Below are 19,193 nucleotides of genomic sequence, written 5' to 3'. Positions count from 1 at the left end.
TATAGAGGCTTCATCCAGGTTGATGATCCTCTGGATGAACTGTAATAATGTGCAATCATTTTTTCCAAATGGTATCTGAGTTGTTTCAAAACATATTAAAACTTATTTTGGCTCAAATCCCGTTAACGGGATCGATTTGACAACAGCCAGTGAAATTGCAGGGCGCCATATTCAAACAACAGAAATCTCATAATTAAAATTCCTCAAACATGCAAGTATTATACACCATTTTAAAGATAAACTTCTTGTTAATCCAACCACAGTGTCCGATTTCAAAAAGGCTTTACGGCGAAAGCATACCATGCAATTATGTTAGGTCAGCGCCTAGTCACAAAAAAACAGCCATTTTCCAGCCAAAGAGAGGAGTCACAAAAAGCAGAAATAGAGATAAAATGAATCACTAACCTTTGATGATCTTCATCTGATGACACTCATAGGACTTCATGTTACACAATACATGTATGTTTTGTTCGATAAAATTCATATTTATATACAAAAATCTCAGTTTACATTGGCGTGTTATGTTCAGTAATCTTTTGCCTCCAAAACATCCGGTGAATTTGCAGAGACACATCAATTTACAGAAATACTCATCATAAACTTTGATGAAAGATACAAGTGTTATACATAGGATTAGAGAAAACCTGTCCTTAATGCAACCGCTGTGTCAGATTTCAAAAAAGCTTTACGGCGAAAGCACACCATGCGATAATCTGAGTACAGCGCTCAGCCACCAAAACAAGCCATACAGATACCCGCCAAGTTGTGGAGTCAACAAAAGTCAGAAATAGCGTTATAATAAATATTCACTTACCTTTGATGATCTTCATCGGAATGCACTCCCAGGAATCCCAGTTCCACAATAAATGTTTGTTTTGTTCGATAAAGTTAATCTTTATGTCCAAATACCTCCTTTTTGTTCACGCGTTTAGTTCACTAATCCAAATGCACAAAGCGCGGGCACTAAATCCAGACGAAAAGTCAAAAAAGTTCCATTACAGTTTGTAGAAACATGTCAAACGATGTATATAATCAATCTTTAGGATGTTTTTATCATAAATCTTCAATAACATTCCAACCGGACAATTCCGTTGTCATTAGAAAGGAAAGGGAACGACCGTCGCGCTCACGGCCACGCGCAAGACTAAACTAAAAGCGTTCAGCCTGACCAATTGTTGAAACAGCTCTTATTCGCTCCCCTTTCACAAGAGAAGCCTGAAACAACTTTCTAAAGACTGTTGACATCTACTGGAAGCTTTAGGAAGTGCAATCTGACCCCATTTACACTGGATATTGGATAGGCAATCACTTGAAAAACTACAAACCTCAAATTTCCCACTTCCTGGTTGGATTTTTCTCAGATTTTCGCCCGTCATATGAGTTCTGTTATACTCACAGACATTATTTTAACAGTTTTGGAAACTTTAGAGTGTTTTCTGTCCAAATCTACTAATTATATGCATATTCTGGCCTCTGGGCCTGAGTAACAGGCAGTTTACTTTGGGCACGCTTTTCATCCGGACGTGAAAATACTGCCCCCTTGCATAAGAGGTTAATGTAATACTAAAGTAGAATGGGGTAAGACCAAGGGTTTATATTCACTCACTGCACCAGCTGTTGTTTACATAAATGCATAGGCCCCCGCCCCATGTTTTACTAGAGGTTACTGTTGTCTTGCCGATAGTGTATAACCCGCCAGCTGTATGTTCTTAACGTCCCTCGTTCAGCCACGACTCGGTGAAACATAAGATAATACAGTTTTTAATGTCCCGTTGGTAGGATATACGTGCTTTCAGTTCGTCCCATTTATTTTCCAGCAATTGAACGTTAGCTAGCAGAATGGAAGGCAAGGGCAAATTAGCCACTCGTCGCCTGATCCTCACAAGGCACCCTGATCTTTTGCCTCAAAATCTCTGTTTCCTTCTCCAGCAAATCACAGGGACCTGGGCCTGGTTGGGTGTCTGCAGTATACCCCTCGCGTCCGACTCATTGAAGAAGAACTCCTCGTCCAATTTGAGATGAATAATCCCAGCTCTGATGTCCAGAAGCTCTTTTCGGTCATAAGAGATGGTGGCAGCAACATTATGTACAAAACAAGTTACGAACAACGCGAAAAAACAAACAAAATAGCATGATTGGTTGAGAGCCGATAAGACGGCAGCCCTACCCTCCGACGCCATTATTCTCCTGGTTCCAAAAAATAAATACAAACCCAAGTCCCCTCCTTATTTGTATCTTCCTGGTATCCAATAAAGAGGGGACTTGGGTTTTTATCTTCCTGGAATCCAATAAGGAGGGGACTTGGGTTTGTATCTTCCTGGTATCCAATAAAGAGGGGACTTGGGTTTGTATCTTTCTGGTATCCAATAAGGAGGGGACTTGGGTTTGTATCTTCCTGGTATCCAATAAGGAGGGGACTTGGGTTTGTATCTTCCTGATATCCAATAAGGAGGGTCTTGCAGTGGGTGGAGCAACTTAAATAGAACCAAGTTCTATTTTAGCGCTTGGCAACACAGACGCTGCGCGAGTGGTATGGGTGAAATGATTGAATGACATGTACTGTACGTGTGCATTTATTTTTGCAACGTGGCCGGAGAGGTTTGCCTGTAACAACTCGCTGTGGAGTTGTGGAGGCAAGCTGTGGAACGTTCCTTTAATGATATATACTCATTGATTCTTGTAGAATATAACTTATAAATATTTAATGAGTTTAGTTCAACTGTAACTCCCTGTGGCTCAGTTGGTAACTCCCTGTGGCTCAGTTGGTAGAGCATGGTGTTCGCAACGCCAGCATGGTGTGTGCAACGCCAGGGTTGTGGGTTCGATTCCCACGGGGGGCCAGTACAAAAAAAAAAAAAAAGACATTTCATTTTCATTTCATGTATGTATTCACTACTGTAAGTCGCTCTGGATAAGAGCGTCTGCTAAATGACTAAAATGTAAATGTAAAACTGTCATACCCCATCAGAACCCAAAATATAAAATTGTTTTGCTCCAATGTTTTTATCAAACACTGTGTAGACTTAAAACTATCCTTGCATTCATAGCTCGGTCTATGCATTTGAGAGTAGTTACATTTCTCCAGGCCCGTACCTCAGCTTTTTACCGAAACAGAGGCGGGGTGCCCGCTTTGTTATTGTTTTAATTAAGGACTCTAGCTTTAATGATTTATATTTAATAGGAGAAGCCCTCCTTACTTCGTTTTATTAGTAATTGGTGTGTAACTAAACCGGTCTGACACAATAAGGCGTGCCTATGACATGTGACAGAACATGTACTCACCAAAAGCAGGATCCTCCTCCTCCTTTACTATGACCTTCAGTCCTGGTACACCAGCTTCAGCTTGACCCAGGCTCTCTCCAGCATGTGACAGCTGGAGTCCACCACTAGGGGGCAGTGTGACGGTCTCTTCCGCATGCGCCTGCTTCCTGTGTCTCCTCAGACTGGAGGCAGTGAAGAAGTCCTTGTGACAGTAGGAGCAGCGGTAACCTTTTACCCCGGTGTGTGTCCTCTGGTGTGCCCTTAGGAACCCCGGCTGGGTGAAACTCTTCCTGCACTCGGAGCAGCTGTACGGTCTCTCCTCGGAGAAGCTCTGCTGGTGTTTCTTCAGGTCTCCCAGGGAGAGGAACCTCTTACCACAGTCGGGGCATGGGTGTGGTCTCTCCTTGATGTGTACCTACACCCAGGACCACATTGAAAATAAGTGTATTTAAAAGGAATGTTTTTTTGATAAACTATCAGAGTTTTTGCTTTGGACAAAAAGTGCTCTATCTTCAAAACTTGACATGCACAATTTTTGGGGGGGTTGTAGTACCATTGGCTAATGAATGAAAATACCAAAAATATATTGTTTGACTAAAGTGATCCTTTAGTCAAACCTGGAATCCGTATTTGGTGAAACTGCTGTTTGGAATATTACAATAATAAAGAAGTTACTGAAAACGATAAACACTTTACTTTTCCCTCTGACATCATTGCACGCGCGCATCCCAAATGTTCCTGTATTCTATATGTATATATATATATATACACACACACACACAGTGAGGGAAAAAAGTATTTGATCCCCTGCTGATTTTGTACGTTTGCCCAGTGACAAAGAAATGATCAGTCTATAATTTTAATGGTAGGTTTATTTGAACAGTGAGAGACAGAATAACAACAAAAAAATCCAGAAAAACGCATGTCAAAAATGTTATAAATTGATTTGCATTTTAATGAGGGAAATAAGTATTTGACCCCCTCTCAATCAGAAAGATTTCTGGCTCCCAGGTGTCTTTTATACAGGTAACGAGCTGAGATTAGGAGCACACTCTTAAAGGGAGTGCTCCTAATCTCAGCTTGTTACCTGTATAAAAGACACCTGTCCACAGAAGCAATCAATCAGATTCCAAACTCTCCACCATGACCAAGACCAAAGAGCTCTCCAAGGATGTCAGGGACAAGATTGTAGACCTACACAAGGCTGGAATGGGCTACAAGACCATCGCCAAGCAGCTTGGTGAGAAGGTGACAACAGTTGGTGAGATTATTCGTAAATGGAAGAAACACAAAAGAACTGTCAATATCCCTCGGCCTGGGGCTCCATGCAAGATCTCACCTCGTGGAGTTGCAATGATCATGAGAACGGTGAGGAATCAACCCAGAACTACACGGGAGGATTTTGTCAATGATCTCAAGGCAGCTGGGACCATAGTCACCAAGAAAACAATTGGTAACACACTACGCCGTGAAGGACTGAAATCAGGCAGCGCCCACAAGGTCCCCCTGCTCAAGAAAGCAGATATACATGCCCGTCTGAAGTTTGCCAATGAACATCTGAATGATTCAGAGGACAACTGGGTGAAAGTGTTATGGTCAGATGAGACCAAAATGGAGCTCTTTGGCATCAACTCAACTCGCCGTGTTTGGAGGAGGAGGAATGCTGCCTATGACCCCAAGAACACCATCCCCACCGTCAAACATGGAGGTGGAAACATTATGCTTTGGGGGTGTTTTTATGCTAAGGGGACGGGACAACTTCACCGCATCAAAGGGACGATGGACGGGGCCATGTACCGTCAAATCTTGGGTGAGAACCTCCTTCCCTCAGCCAGAGCATTGAAAATGGGTCGCGGATGGGTATTCCAGCATGACAATGACCCAAAACACACGGCCAAGGCAACAAAGGAGTGGCTCAAGAAGAAGCACATTAAGGTCCTGGAGTGGCCTAGCCAGTCTCCAGACCTTAACCCCATAGAAAATCTGTGGAGGGAGCTGAAGGTTCGAGTTGCCAAACGTCAGCCTCGAAACCTTAATGACTTGGAGAAGATCTGCAAAGAGGAGTGGGACAAAATCCCTCCTGAGATGTGTGCAAACCTGGTAGCCAACTACAAGAAACGTCTGACCTCTGTGATTGCCAACAAGGGTTTTGCCACCAAGTACTAAGTCATGTTTTGCAGAGGGGTCAAATACTTATTTCCCTCATTAAAATGCAAATCAATTTATAACATTTTTGACATGCGTTTTTCTGGATTTTTTTGTTGTTATTCTGTCTCTCACTGTTCAAATAAACCTACCATTAAAATTATAGACTGATCATTTCTTTGTCAGTGGGCAAACGTACAAAATCAGCAGGGGATCAAATACTTTTTCCCCTCATTGTGTGTGTGTGTATGTATGTATGTGCACAGCTTTTGACCAGAGCCCAATGGTAATAGGGTCCCATTTGGGATGCACTCAAATCAACTCAACCTACCCTCTGGTGTGACTCCATGTACCCCCGGGCTGAGAAGCATTGACCACAGTCTGGACAGGAGAAGGGCTTCTCTCCCCTGTGGGTGGTCAGGTGGACACGCAGCTTGTAGAAGGTAGGGAACTGCTCTCCGCACTTCTGACAGGTGTTGGTGTGGGACGTGTTGTTGTGGTTCTGCCGGTGTCGGACAGGTAGTCTTCCCGGTGTAGAGGGGACGGAGCTGGGAGGAGGAGCAGGACTGTCTCCTGTGGGAATGAGAGGTTTATGCTGAAATAGTTTGTGTCGGGGGCTAGGGTCAGTCTTATCTCTGGAGTATTTATCCATTTTTATCCGGTGTCCTGTGTGAATTTAAGTATGCTCCCTCTAATTCTCTCTCTCTCTTTCCCCTCCCGGAGGACCTGAGCCCTGGGACCATGCCTCAGGACTACTTGGCCTGATGACTCCTTGCTGTCCCCAGTTCACCTTGTCATGCTGCTGCTCCAGTTTCAACTGTTCTGCCTGCGGCTATGGAACCCTGACCTGTTCACCGGACGTGGTACCTTGTCCCGAACCTGCTGTTTTCAACTCTCTCTCTCTACCGCACCTGCTATCTTTAACTCTGAATGCTCAGCTATGAAAAGCCAACTGACATTTACTCCTGAGGTGCTGACCTGTTGCACCCTCTACAACCACTGTGATTATTATTATTTGACCCTGCTGGTCATCTATGAACATCTTGGCCATGTACTGTTATAATCTCCACCCGGCACAGCCAGAAGAGGACTGGCCACCCCTCATAGGAAGAACAATGTTGTTTTGTTTGTGTTTCTCAGTGTCAGGGATCTCAAGATCACAGTCCAGTTACTGGGTCTCTCCTCAAAACTATAAGCTGCTACAATCTCAGTTACAAAAACCCGGAAAACTGCAGCGGGCCTGACAAGGCCCAGAATCTCATACTTCACTTGACGACAGCTTACTTTAAAAACATTCCCATATTGAATTCTTCAACTGGTTTCAAATGTACAATGTAAACTCTGGCAAGTGTGTGAGAAATGTTTGTATTACGTGGTCTTTGTTAATCTGACTGCTATTTGCTTCCTCTCTAGGTTCCTTCCTAGGTTCCTCTCTAGGTTTCTGGCCTTTCTAGGGAGTTTTTCCTAGCCACCGTGCTTCTACATCTGCATTGCTTGCTGTTTGGGGTTTTAGGCTGGGTTTCTATATAACACTTTGTGACATTGGCTGATGTAAAAAGGGCTTTATAAATACATTTGATTGATTTATTGGTTAGATCAGAGCCATGTGTTTACAGAGCTGGGAGGAGGAGCAGGACTGTCTCCTGTGGGAATGAGATAGGATTGGTTAGATCAGAACCATGTGTTTACAGAGCTGGGAGGAGGAGCAGGACTGTCTCCTGTGGGAATGAGATAGGATTGGTTAGATCAGAACCATGTGTTTACAGAGCTGGGAGGAGGAGCAGGACTGTCTCCTGTGGGAATGAGATAGGATTGGTTAGATCAGAACCATGTGTTTAGACAGCTGGGCGATTAAGGCTTCGGCATTATGATGCATTTACATTACACTACAACATTCTATGGAGCCATGTTAGCACACCATTAACATAACATGGGAAACATTTAAATCATTCTTTGTATAGAATTAGAACAATATTACAATTTCAAAGTTGGTCCAACGCTCTAAATATGTCTCTGGATTAGACCAGTGGCCACCAGACCTGGGTTCAAATACTATCTGAAATCTTTCAGATACTGTTAGCGTTTGCTCTAGCTTGCCAGGAGTACCAGATGGGCGGGGTTTGCGGTTTTTGAGGCTACTCTTATTGGTTCCATTGCGCAAACAAGCCCACTTAATCCCAGATAAAGTATTTGGAATGACTTCAAATACACTAAACAAAAATATAATGCAACATGTAAAGTTTTGGTCCCATGTTTCACGAGCTGAAATAAAAGAGCCCAGAAATTTCCCATAAAAAGCTTATTTCTCTAACATTTTGTGCACAAATGTGTTTACATCCCTGTTAGTGAGCATTTCTCCTTTGCCAAGATAATCCATCCACCTGACAGGTGTGGCATATCAAGAAGCTGATTAAACAGCATGATCATTACACAGGTGTACCTTGTGCTGGGGACAAAAGGCCACTCAAATGTGCAGTTTTGTCACAAAACACAATGCCACAGATGTCGCAAGTTTTGAAGGAGTGTGAAATTGGCATGCTGACTGCAGGAATGTCCACCAGATCTGTTGCCAGAGAATTTAATGTAACATTTTTGAGAATTTGAAGCTGCCAGTTGAGGACTTGTGAGGCGTCTGTTTCTCCAAACTAGACACTTTAATGTACTTGTCCTCTTGCTCAGTTGTGCACCGGGGCCTCCCACTCCTCTTTCTATTCTGGTTAGAGCCAGTTTGCGCTGTTCTGTGACGGGAGTAGTACACAGCGTTGTACAAGCTCTTCAGTTTCTTGGCAATTTCTCGCATGGAAAAGCCTTCATTTCTCAGAACAAGAATAGACTGATGAGTTTCAGAAGAAAATGCTTTGTTTCTGGCCATTTTGAGCCTGTAATCGAACCCACAAATGCTGATGCTCCAGATACTCAACTCGTCTAAAGAACGGCAGTTTTATTGCTTCTTTAATCAGACAACAGTTTTCAGCTGTGCTAACATAATTGCAAAAGGGTTTTCTAATGATCAATTGATCATTAGAAAACCCTTTTGCAATTAGCCTTTTAAAATTATAAACTTGGATTAGCTAACACAACATGCCATTGGAATACAGGAGTGATGGTTGCTGATAACGGGCCTCTGTACGCCTATGTAGATATTCCATAAAAAATCTGCCGTTTCCAGCAACAATAGTCATTTACAACATTAACATTGTCTACACTGTATTTCTGATCAATTTGATGCTATTTTAAATGATTTTTTTTTAAACCAAGGATATTTCTAAGTGACCGCAAACTTTTGAACGGTCGTGTACATTAAACATTATTCAGGATAAAAACACAATGAAACAAAACAAAGTCTGGAGGGATATTTACACTGATTATACAAAACATTAGAAACACCTTCCTAATATTAAGTTGCACCTCCCCTTTTGCTCTCAGAACAGACTAAATTTGTCGGGGGGCATGGACTCCACAAGGTGTCGAAAGTGTTCCAAAGGGATGCTGGCCCATGTTGACTCCAATGCTTCCCACAGTTGTGTCAAGTTGGCTGGATGTCCTTTGGGTGGTGGACCATTCTTGATACACACAGGAAACTGTTGAGTGTCAAAAACCCACCACCATCGCAGTTCTTGACACAAACCGGTGCGTCTGGCTCCTACTACCATACCCTGTTCAAAAGGCACTTAAATATATTTACCCATTCACCCTCTGAATGGCACAAATATACAATCCATGTCTCAATTGTCTCAAGGCTTGAAAATCCTTCTTTAACCTGTCTCCTCCCCTTCATCTATACTGATTGAAGTGACATCAATAAGGGATCATAGCTTTCACCTGGTCAGTCTATTTTATTTAACCTTTATGTAACTAGGCAAGTCAGTTAAAAACAAATTCTTATTTACAATGACGGACTACCAAAAGGCCTGCTGCGGCGACGGGGGCTGGGATTCTAAATAAATAAATATATATAAATGTCATGGGAAGAGCTGGTGTTCTTAATGTTTTGTACACTCAGTGTATATTGTGGTCCTCAAAGGGCCAGTAACTCACTTGAACATGATTTGCAATTGAAGATGTGTGTTCGTTTGTTTGTTTGCATAGTAGCAACATGTGTTCATAAACCACCCATCAGTACCTTCAGCCAGACGGACATCCTCTTGCTCTGGCAGCACATCCACTACAGCCTGAAGTTTAGAATTCTAAAATGAAGCAACAATGAAAAGTTAAAAACGGTTAAAACATACCAGTTGAGAAGTTATTGTACAGCTAGTTGTCTAGGGTCCGCGTCTCAAATAGCACCCTATTCCCTATATTCTGCACTACTTTTTACCAGGCACAATCCCTATTCCCTAAATAGAACACTACCTTTGACCAGGGCCCATAGGGCTGAGTAACTGATTATAGCCAGCTCCTGTCAAAAGTAGTGCACTATTTAGGGAATAGGGATGGCCCCTGGTGCCTGGTCAAAAGTAGTACACTATATAAGGAGTAGGGGGCCAATTGAGACACAGCCCTAGTTCTCCCAATTGAGACACAGCCCTAGTTCTACCAATTGAGACACAGCCCTAGTTCTCCCCCACCTTGTTACTAGTATCATCCTGTTGGACAAGCAGCACATCTCCAGCAGCTCTTAGTCTAGTCGACCCCTCAGCGTGACCCCTTCCGTGTCTCAACAAGGCTCCTGATTGGTAGAAGCTCTTCCCACAGTCAGGTTCAAGGCAGCGGTAGGGCTTCTCCCCCGTGTGGCTCCTCTGGTGTATCCTAAAGGAGGACTGCTGAGAGAAGCTCTTCCCACACACGGTGCAGTGGAACGGCTTCTCTCCCGTGTGGGTCTTCACGTGTCGGTCCCGGGACTGTTTTGTAGTGAAGAGTCGTCCACACACAGAGCAGGGGAAAGACTTCTTCGTGGATGATGTTGTGTTGTAGAGGTTGTTCTGTTGTACTACAGGGACATCAGACTCACACCACACTCCTCTCTCTTCCGCTGAAACCTTTGAGGCCAGTGTTTCACGGTGATGGAGATAATCGTGGTTTTCCAACACCATCTTCTGCTGGCTCAACAGTGAGCTCTGGTCACCATGGTTACAGTCAGCTCCAGCGTTGAGGCGAAGAGGAGACAGGCTGGCCGCTTGGTCTGCAGACTCCTGAAGCAGAAAACAGCACAGGCTAGGCTACATCCTTACAGGTAAACAATTTAAACAAATTCAGCACTTAGTTCAGTCTACTCCGCTGGACCCTGAGTTAGGAACATCGCTTCACTGCTGTGCTGTATTGTCTCCTGCCGGATACTAAAGTAAAGATTCCTCAAATCAAGAAGTTGTTGCTGCTTTCTTTCATATTGCGAAACAACACAGTTAACGCTAGACACGTGAAAGGGTGACTATGTGATTAGCTAAAAACTACATTGTTATTACACCAACAATTCAACTGACAGCAGATACTAGTAGTCATCGGCGACAAGCTAGCAAGCTAGCTACATGAAATCTTTACACTCATATCTTGAAAGAAAGCGGTTCCTCCCCCCAAAAGTTTCCTCATACCTCATCCATGCTGTGTTGTTAAGATGGTCCACCGGGCAGGAATATCACAGGATCACTGTGATGACACACGGATCATCAGCAGGTCGAGAAAGTTGTCATGTTACACAGGACAGGGCCATGGCTAACGGTAGCTAAACCTGTTAACCTGTTAGGCTTACGATGTTGCCCAGTACATAATATTACGGTGCTCTCCAAAAGTCGCCGTTCAACGACGTCCTGTGGCCGATGAACGTAAGACAAACGCGAAGTTCATAGCTGAATAGTTGTATTAGCAAATGCAAAAATGGGAAGATAAGAAGCTACCATCGGCTAACTATAAACTTGCTAGCTTAACAGTAAAAAGACAGAAGTAAAAGATACTAGCTAAATCACAAGCGGTAGTTGATTACTCTCGTCTATCACGTCTGACGACACTGAGGCGGAAGTGGGAAGAAAACAACAACCAGTTTGTTTCATATTCTGAGCTTTTTTTTAAAGAGCACTACTATATACAATGGACGTGGTGGTGAGTAGATAACAATAAACTCAAATATAACGTGTATAATGTTTCGAAGGTGGGCGTATGTTTTATTCTCACGTATAGACCCTCAAACAGACCTAATACAGGGCGGTGCTCAGCTCAGCGGCCAGTTGTAAACAAAGCAGCAGTTTCCTAGCCTGGTGGAAGCAGTCGAATCGATACGTTCACCATTCTAGTTCACGTCACATAAGTGAAGTGAAATAGCTAGAATGGTCAATGCAGCGATCATGTTGGTTCCACCAGGCTAGCAGTTTCCATCAATGAAAATGTATAGATGCATGTTTAGGCATGATGTAGAATAAACCAGAATCTGGGTTTACGAAGGAGTCAGTTGAATATTGCGATTCTCCTCTAAGCCCAGGAAACAGCAATTCAACTTGTCATTCACAAATGTTTCAAACTTAATCATGTTAAAATGTGTTCGGTACCTACCAAAGAATGGAGTTACGCTGAACAACTACACTGCTCAAAAAAATAAAGGGAACACTTAAACAACACATCCTAGATCTGAATGAAATAAATAATCTTATTAAACACTTTTATCTTTACATAGTTGAATGTGCCAACAACAAAATCACACAAAAATAATCAATGGAAATCCAATTTATCAACCCATGGATGTCTGGATTTGGAGTCACACTCAACATTAAAGTGGAAAACCACACTACAGGCTGATCCAACTTTGATGTAATGTCCTTAAAACAAGTCAAAATTAGGCTCAGTAGTGTGTGTGGCCTCCACGTGCCTGTATGACCTCCCTACAACGCCTGGGCATGCTCCTGATGAGGTGGCGGATGGTCTCCTGAGGGATCTCCTCCCAGACCTGGACTAAAGCATCCGCCAACTGCTGGACAGTCTGTGGTGCAACGTGGCGTTGGTGGATGGAGCGAGACATGATGTCCCAGATGTGCTCAATTGGATTCAGGTCTGGGGAACGGGCGGGCCAGTCCATAGCATCAATGCCTTCCTCTTGCAGGAACTGCTGACACACTCCAGCCACATGAGGTCTAGCATTGTCTTGCATTAGGAGGAACCCAGGGCCAACCGCACCAGCATTTGGTCTCACAAGGGGTCTGAGGATCTCATCTCGGTACCTAATGGCAGTCAGGCTACCTCTGGCGAGCACATGGAGGGTTGTGCGGCCCCCCAAAGAAATGCCACCCCACACCATGACTGACCCACCGCCAAACCGGTCATGCTGGAGGATGTTGCAGGCAGCAGAACATTCTCCACGGCGTCTCCAGACTCTGTCACGTGCTCAGTGTGAACCTGCTTTCATCTGTGAAGAGCACAGGGCGCCAGTGACGAATTTGCCAATCTTGGTGTTCTCTGGCAAATGCCAAATATCCTGCACGGTGTTGGGCTGTAAGCACAACCCCCACCTGTGGACGTCGGGCCCTCATACCACCCTCATGGAGTCTGTTTCTGACCGTTTGAGCAGACGCATCAACATTTGTGGCCTGCTGGAGGTCATTTTGCAGGGCTCTGGCAGTGCTCCTCCTGCTCCTCCTTACACAAAGGAGGAGGTAGCGGTCCTGCTGCTGGGTTGTTGCCCTCCTACGGCCTCCTCCACGTCTCCTGATGTACTGGCCTGTCTCCTGGTAGCGCCTCCAGGCTCTGGACACTACGCTGACAGACACAGCAAACCTTCTTGCCACAGCTCGCATTGATGTGCCATCCTGGATGAGCTGCACTACCTGAGCCACTTGTGTGGGTTGTAGACTCCGTCTCATGCTACCACTAGAGTGAAAGCACCGCCAGCATTCAAAAGTGACCAAAACATCAGCCAGGAAGCATAGGAACTGAGAAGTGGTCTGTGGTCACCACCTGCTGAACCACTACTTTATTGGGGGTGTCTTGCTTATTGCCTATAATTTACACCTGTTGTCTATTCCATTTGCACAACAGCATGTGAAATTTATTGTCAATCAGTGTTGCTTCCTAAGTGGACAGTTTGATTTCACAGAAGTGTGATTGACTTGGAGTTACATTGTGTTGTTTAAGTGTTCCCTTTATTTTTTTGAGCAGTGTATATTCCTTACTACTGTTCCGGCCGGCATGTGCTTCGGGAAAAAAAAGGCTGTATATATATATATATATATATATATATATATATATATATATATATATATATATATATATATATAGATATATATATATATACTAAAGAAAGTTACATGTAAGCCCAAAAATGCTTTGTCTGGAAATAATCGTAGTGCCAAATCCACTTCAGTTTTCTTCTCTCTCAGGAGACCAAACTCCCAGGATCCCCTGGGCCCAAATGTATACATGGGGATCAAGTAACGCAGACCCTGAGGGTGGTGAAGCAGGAGGACTGTGGGCCCCTAACAACACCCTTAACAACGTACCTGAGTTTTGCCCATGTGAAAACAGAAGAAGAGGAGGAAGAGATATGGGGTGTGGCTCACCCAAGTACAGGTGCTCTTGCCTTCTCTCTCTTTGTGATTTGTTTATTTTCAACTTGCCGTGAATTAGATCTTGTGTGTTTCCTTCAGGGTTCTTCAACGTCAAGAAGGAGGAAGAGGAAGAATTTATAGAATATCCTATACAGCCTAGTGAGTACAGCATCACAGAGGAGCCATAGTATATCCTATACAGCCTAGTGAGTATAGCATCACAGAGGAGCTACCATGGAGTTACTAACCCCTTATCTGACTTGAGATTTCTCTGTTCCCTCAGATGACAACCCAAGCCCCACTTCTGACATTACCAGCCACAGTTCTGACGACTCCAGCCCTGACAATGGCCCTAGAGCCACCCCTGACAAGAACAACCCCCGCCATAACAACAACCCCAGGTCTGGCCCTGCCAGTGGAGGGGCAACAGACAAGGACCCTGCATCCGGAGAGGATGGAGAGGAGAGGAGCCCCCAGATCTCAGCAAACCCAGGGACTAAGCCCAACAAGACCAAAGACGGTCATCAGAGGCCGTTCCCCTGCTCTAGGTGTGGGAAGCGTTTATCCACCACTGTTAGCTTAGACAAACACCAGATCATCCACACCCGACTGAGACCGTACCCCTGCTCCGTACCGGCCTGCACCAAGAGGTTCTGCTCACCAGCCGAGCTGAAGAGACACACACTCACACACACAGGTTTCTTTTACTTTGGTTCCTTTCGAAAGTATTCAGCCTAAATGTATTTTCAATGTTCAATCAAGTGACAAAATCAGAGTCGGGTTCTAAACCAATCTGGTCAATAAATATTTTTGCCACAAGTTTTGTCCACTTTTTGGTTGAATTGTTGAAGGTCATTCTAGTGTGCCTTTTTAGACATTCAAGTTTAATGCATTGTGTGTTTTGTGTCCTCGCCGATACAGGAGAGAGACCCTTCCCCTGTCCAGACTGTGACAAGAGCTTCACCATATTGGCTGCTTTAAAGACCCACCAGAGAACACACACAGGAGAGAGACCTTACGTCTGTGAGGTGTGTGGAAAGGTTGGTTATTTTATTTAGATCTCTTTTACTGATTCTTTGCTTTTCCTTTTTGTCATTTGATCGTTTTACTGTAAAGAGTGTTGCGATTTTAAAATAGTTTTTGTAGTATTTTATTGTTTTTATGGACAGTGATAGTCGGAATGTATAGGGGAGACAGATGCAGAGAGAGATTGCATTTGTACCCATGTCGCCAGGTGTATCCACTGAGTGTACGAAACATTATGAAAACCTGCTCTTTCCATGACATAGATTTCACCTGGTCAGTCTATGATCCCTTATTGATGTCACTTGTCAAATCCACTTCAATAAGTGTAGATGAAGGGGAGGGAGACGGGTTAAAGAAGGATTATTAAGCCTTGAGACAAAATATTTAAGTGCCTTTGAACGGGGTATGGTCGTAGGTGCCAGGTGCACCGGTTTGAGTGTGTCAAGATACCGCAACGCTGCTGGGTTTTTCACGCTCAACAGTTTCCTGTGTGTATCAAGAATGGTCCACCACCCAAAGCACATCCAACCAACTTGACGTAACTGTGGGAAGCATTGGAGTCAACATGGGGCCACCATCCCTGTGGGATTCTTTCGACACCTTGTAGAGGCCACGCCCCCAACAAAGTGAGGCTGTTTTAAGGGCAACTCAATATTAGCAAGGCGTTCCTAATATTTTGTACACTCAGTGTAAATACTCTAGACTCTGGCAAAAGTGTGTTGTGATTTTAAATGCACTTTAAATTTGATTTGATTTTAAGGGCTTCGCCCAAACGGGGAACCTGAAATCCCACGAGCGCAGGCACACTGGAGAGAGACCGTTCTCCTGCTCCTTCTGTGGGAAGACATTTGTAGAGTCTGGCCATCTGAAGAAGCACCAGCGTATCCATACAGGAGAGAAGCCGTACCACTGCAGCAGCTGCCCAATGAAGTTCCCTTCCTCCAGCGAGCTCAGGTAACTCAGGGCCTATATTCATAAATCGTCTGAGTAGGAGTGCTGATTCAGGATCTGTTTTGTCTTTTAGATTATAATGACTGGACCGAGGGATCTGATCCTAGAGCATCACTCCTATTGGATCTGATCTGAACAAAATCACATGCACAAGGGGACCTGATCCTAGATCAGCACTCCTATTGGATCTGATCAACATCACATGCACAAGGGGACCTGATCCTAGATCAGCACTCCTATTGGATCTGCTCAACATCACATGCACAAGGGGACCTGATCCTAGATCAGCACTCCTATTGGATCTGATCAACATCACATGCACAAGGGAACCTGATCCTAGATCAGCACCCCTACTTTCAGATGCTTTATGAGTATGGGCCAATGTGTTGCTCACCTGATAACGTAATAACCACCAGACATTGTAATAAGTTATTACGTTTTTATCTGGGGAAAAGGTATTATTAAGTAATCTGTTTGTTTTATTACGACATCCGTTATGTAGTCATTTATTTCATTAAACTGTATTTGCTGTTATGTTTCAATGTTGTCATGTCTTTTTTTTTAACTGTCACAATCCAATTTCCCATTGTGTGATATTCCAGTGAACTGTAACTACTACTACTTAACCAGTGTTCTTGCATTACCTGTTGTTCCAGGGTCCATGAGAAGATCCACAGCCAGGACAAGCCTCACAGCTGTTCCTACTGCGGCAAGGCATTCAAACAGCTGTCCAACCTCAAGCTCCACCAGACAATTCACTCTGACGAGAAGCCTTACGCCTGCTCCTACTGCGAGAAGACCTTCCGTGCTCAGGGGACCTTAAAGGTCAAATATAAAATCCACAACTAAATAGTTATTTCAGTTACACAACATAATACTTGCTATTTACTATATACTGAAATTCTTATTAATTAATACCATTTATATTTTGTATTTTTACTTTGAAGGTGCACCTGAGGACTCATACAGGAGAGAGGCCTTACCCCTGCTTAGACTGTGACAAGCGTTTCATCACGTCCTCAGAGTTAAAGGTACACCAGAGGATTCACACAGGAGAGAAGCCCTTCTACTGCTTTGACTGTGGGAAGAGTTACTATCAGCTGAAGCAGCTGAAGGAACATATGAAGTTCAACCCGGACCACAGCACCACACGTAGCGGACTCAATAACATAGAGGACGAGCTCTACTCTACGTCACGCCATGATGATGTAACGATGTCTTGATCAATAACATAGAGGACGAGGACAAGCTCTACTCTACGTCACGCCATGATGATGTAACGATGTCTTGATCAATAACATAGAGGACGAGCTCTACTCTACGTCACGCCATGATGATGTAACGATGTCTTGATCAATAACATAGAGGACGAGCTCTACTCTACGTCACGCCATGATGATGTAACGATGTCTTGATCAATAACATAGAGGACGAGCTCTACTCTACGTCACGCCATGATGATGTAACGACGTCTTGATCAATAACATAGAGGACGAGCTCTACGTCACGCCATGATGATGTAACGACGTCTTGATCAATAACATAGAGGACGAGCTCTACTCTACGTCACGCCATGATGATGTAACGATGTCTTGATCAATAACATAGAGGACGAGCTCTACTCTACGTCACGCCATGATGATGTAACGATGTCTTGATCAATAACATAGAGGACGAGCTCTACTCTACGTCACTCCATGATGATGTAACGATGTCTTGATCAATAACATAGAGGACGAGCTCTACGTCACGCCATGATGATGTAACGATGTCTTGATCAATAACATAGAGGACGAGCTCGTCTACGTCACGCCATGATGATGTAACGATGTCTTGAGCTCTACTCTACGTCACGCCATGATGATGTAACGATGTCTTGATCAATAACATAGAGGACGAGCTCTACTCTACGTCACGCCATGATGATGTAACGATGTCTTGATCAATAACATAGAGGACGAGCTCTACCCTACGTCACGCGATGATGATGTAACGATGTCTTGATCAATAACATAGAGGACGAGCTCTACTCTACGTCACTTGTGAAGTAGTGCAGGAAAGCACAGGGTTTAGCCCAAATGACTTAGTGTTTGGTCATAGGGTGCGTGGGCTTTTAGCAGTGCTGCAGGATGGTTGTTTGCCTGAGGAACCACCTCGGAACCTTATTGACTATGTAAATGGTTTTAGGTTGAAGTTGTATAGGGCGTTGTATAGGCAAGTCAGTTTAGAACAAATTGTTATTTATAATGACGGCCTACCCCGGTCAAACCTGGACGACGCTGGGCCAATTGTGCGCCGCACTATGGGACTCCCAATCACGGCCGGATGTGATACAGCCTGGATTCAAACCAGGGACTGTAGTGATGCCTCTTGCACTGAAATGCAGTGCCTTAGACCGCTGTGCCACTCGGAAACCCCCTCCAAAAAAAATATATATTTATCATCCTCAGTGATGCCATCGATGCCACATCATTGGAAAGAGAGACCAATTGTTCAAAAAAAGATATCACATTACTTTGCTAGCTCTCTACTCGTTCCGTGATGACGTCACAGTGGTGATGTCAACATGTCTGTTAGAATGTTCTGTCGTTGCACTGAACAGACACAAGGTCAATGTTCTTTTAAGATGCCGATAGAATGATCGTTTTGATGAAATGTTTTGAGACATTTTTTAGGTTGTTTAGAAACTGACATGACATGAGACACATTTTACTACGTTTCCATTAGTTTTTATGTGTGTGAAGTCCTACTGTATAAACCAAAAAAAGAGTGACAGCTGTGAAGTTTTTGATACAATTTTATAAATGCCGACAGATCATTTGTTCGTCGACATGGTGGGATCTTTTTGTGTCGGTAAAATCATTTGTGTGAGAAAGGACGCCTTTTATGTGCAAATATTGATAAAATACCCATCATATGGAAGTAACCGTGGAGTCACGCGATGACATGGTGAGTGGTCCTCCCCTATGACTCGTCGGTAAAGCAGTTTATTAGGCTACAGATGAAATAAGATATGAGCTTCACAGGGTGGTGAAGGTGAACGGTGATCTTGATGCTCCTTTCCAATAAATGTCGAGGGTCTTATTCTGGTGATATGATAATCGATGATTGATTGCCTTTTGACAAATCAAAATATTCTCGCTCTTATCCATAATCTCATAATTTATTGTAGACTAACCTACCCAAACTCTTTCTGTGAGCTGCTGGCTAGAGCACACGTGCCAAAACCAGACTAGGCACATTTGCTTTTTAACGCAACAGTTTTTGTGACAAAACTATCCGTAGAGTTGAAAATGCAACGGAAACACATTGAAAAAATGTATTCGGTACCTGAAAAATTAAGTG

The 19,193-nt window shown here is 43.8% G+C and overlaps 2 protein-coding genes across 2 annotated transcripts in view; one reads left to right on the top strand and one right to left on the bottom strand.

Annotated features, from left to right (window-relative positions):
- The window catches only part of LOC106564094 (uncharacterized), a 31,040-nt gene extending 19,773 nt beyond the window's left edge, over positions 1-11,267 (bottom strand). The window contains exons 1-5 of the mRNA XM_045690633.2: positions 10,935-11,267; positions 9,975-10,538; positions 9,530-9,593; positions 5,738-5,979; positions 3,283-3,676 (exon numbers count right to left, since the gene is read on the bottom strand). Of these exons, the coding sequence (XP_045546589.2) occupies positions 3,283-3,676; positions 5,738-5,979; positions 9,530-9,593; positions 9,975-10,538; positions 10,935-10,943 (1,273 nt within the window). The 5' untranslated portion in view covers positions 10,944-11,267. The remainder of the gene's footprint in view (positions 1-3,282; positions 3,677-5,737; positions 5,980-9,529; positions 9,594-9,974; positions 10,539-10,934) is intronic.
- A 3-nt stretch (positions 11,268-11,270) lies between these two features.
- Positions 11,271-18,688, top strand: LOC106564088 (uncharacterized). Its single transcript, XM_082958543.1, has 8 exons — positions 11,271-11,439; positions 13,704-13,893; positions 13,971-14,030; positions 14,155-14,568; positions 14,793-14,911; positions 15,658-15,851; positions 16,505-16,673; positions 16,796-18,688. The coding sequence occupies exons 1-8, from the start codon at positions 11,428-11,430 to the stop codon at positions 17,069-17,071; spliced, it is 1,434 nt and encodes a 477-aa protein (XP_082814669.1). The 5' UTR covers positions 11,271-11,427; the 3' UTR covers positions 17,072-18,688.
- The last annotated feature ends 505 nt before the right edge of the window (positions 18,689-19,193 follow it).

The sequence above is a fragment of the Salmo salar genome, chromosome 12, assembly GCF_965601325.2.
Source record: "Salmo salar chromosome 12, fSalSal1, whole genome shotgun sequence".
NCBI classification, from domain to species: Eukaryota; Metazoa; Chordata; class Actinopteri; order Salmoniformes; family Salmonidae; genus Salmo; species Salmo salar.
This window is presented reverse-complemented; position numbering and strand designations above follow the sequence as displayed.

Coding starts and splice junctions, on each gene's coding strand:
- LOC106564088 (XM_082958543.1), top strand. Junction 14,031..14,154: donor AGAATATCCTATACAGCCTA/GTGAGTACAGCA, acceptor CTGTTCCCTCAG/ATGACAACCCAAGCCCCACT. Junction 14,569..14,792: donor ACACACACTCACACACACAG/GTTTCTTTTACT, acceptor TCGCCGATACAG/GAGAGAGACCCTTCCCCTGT.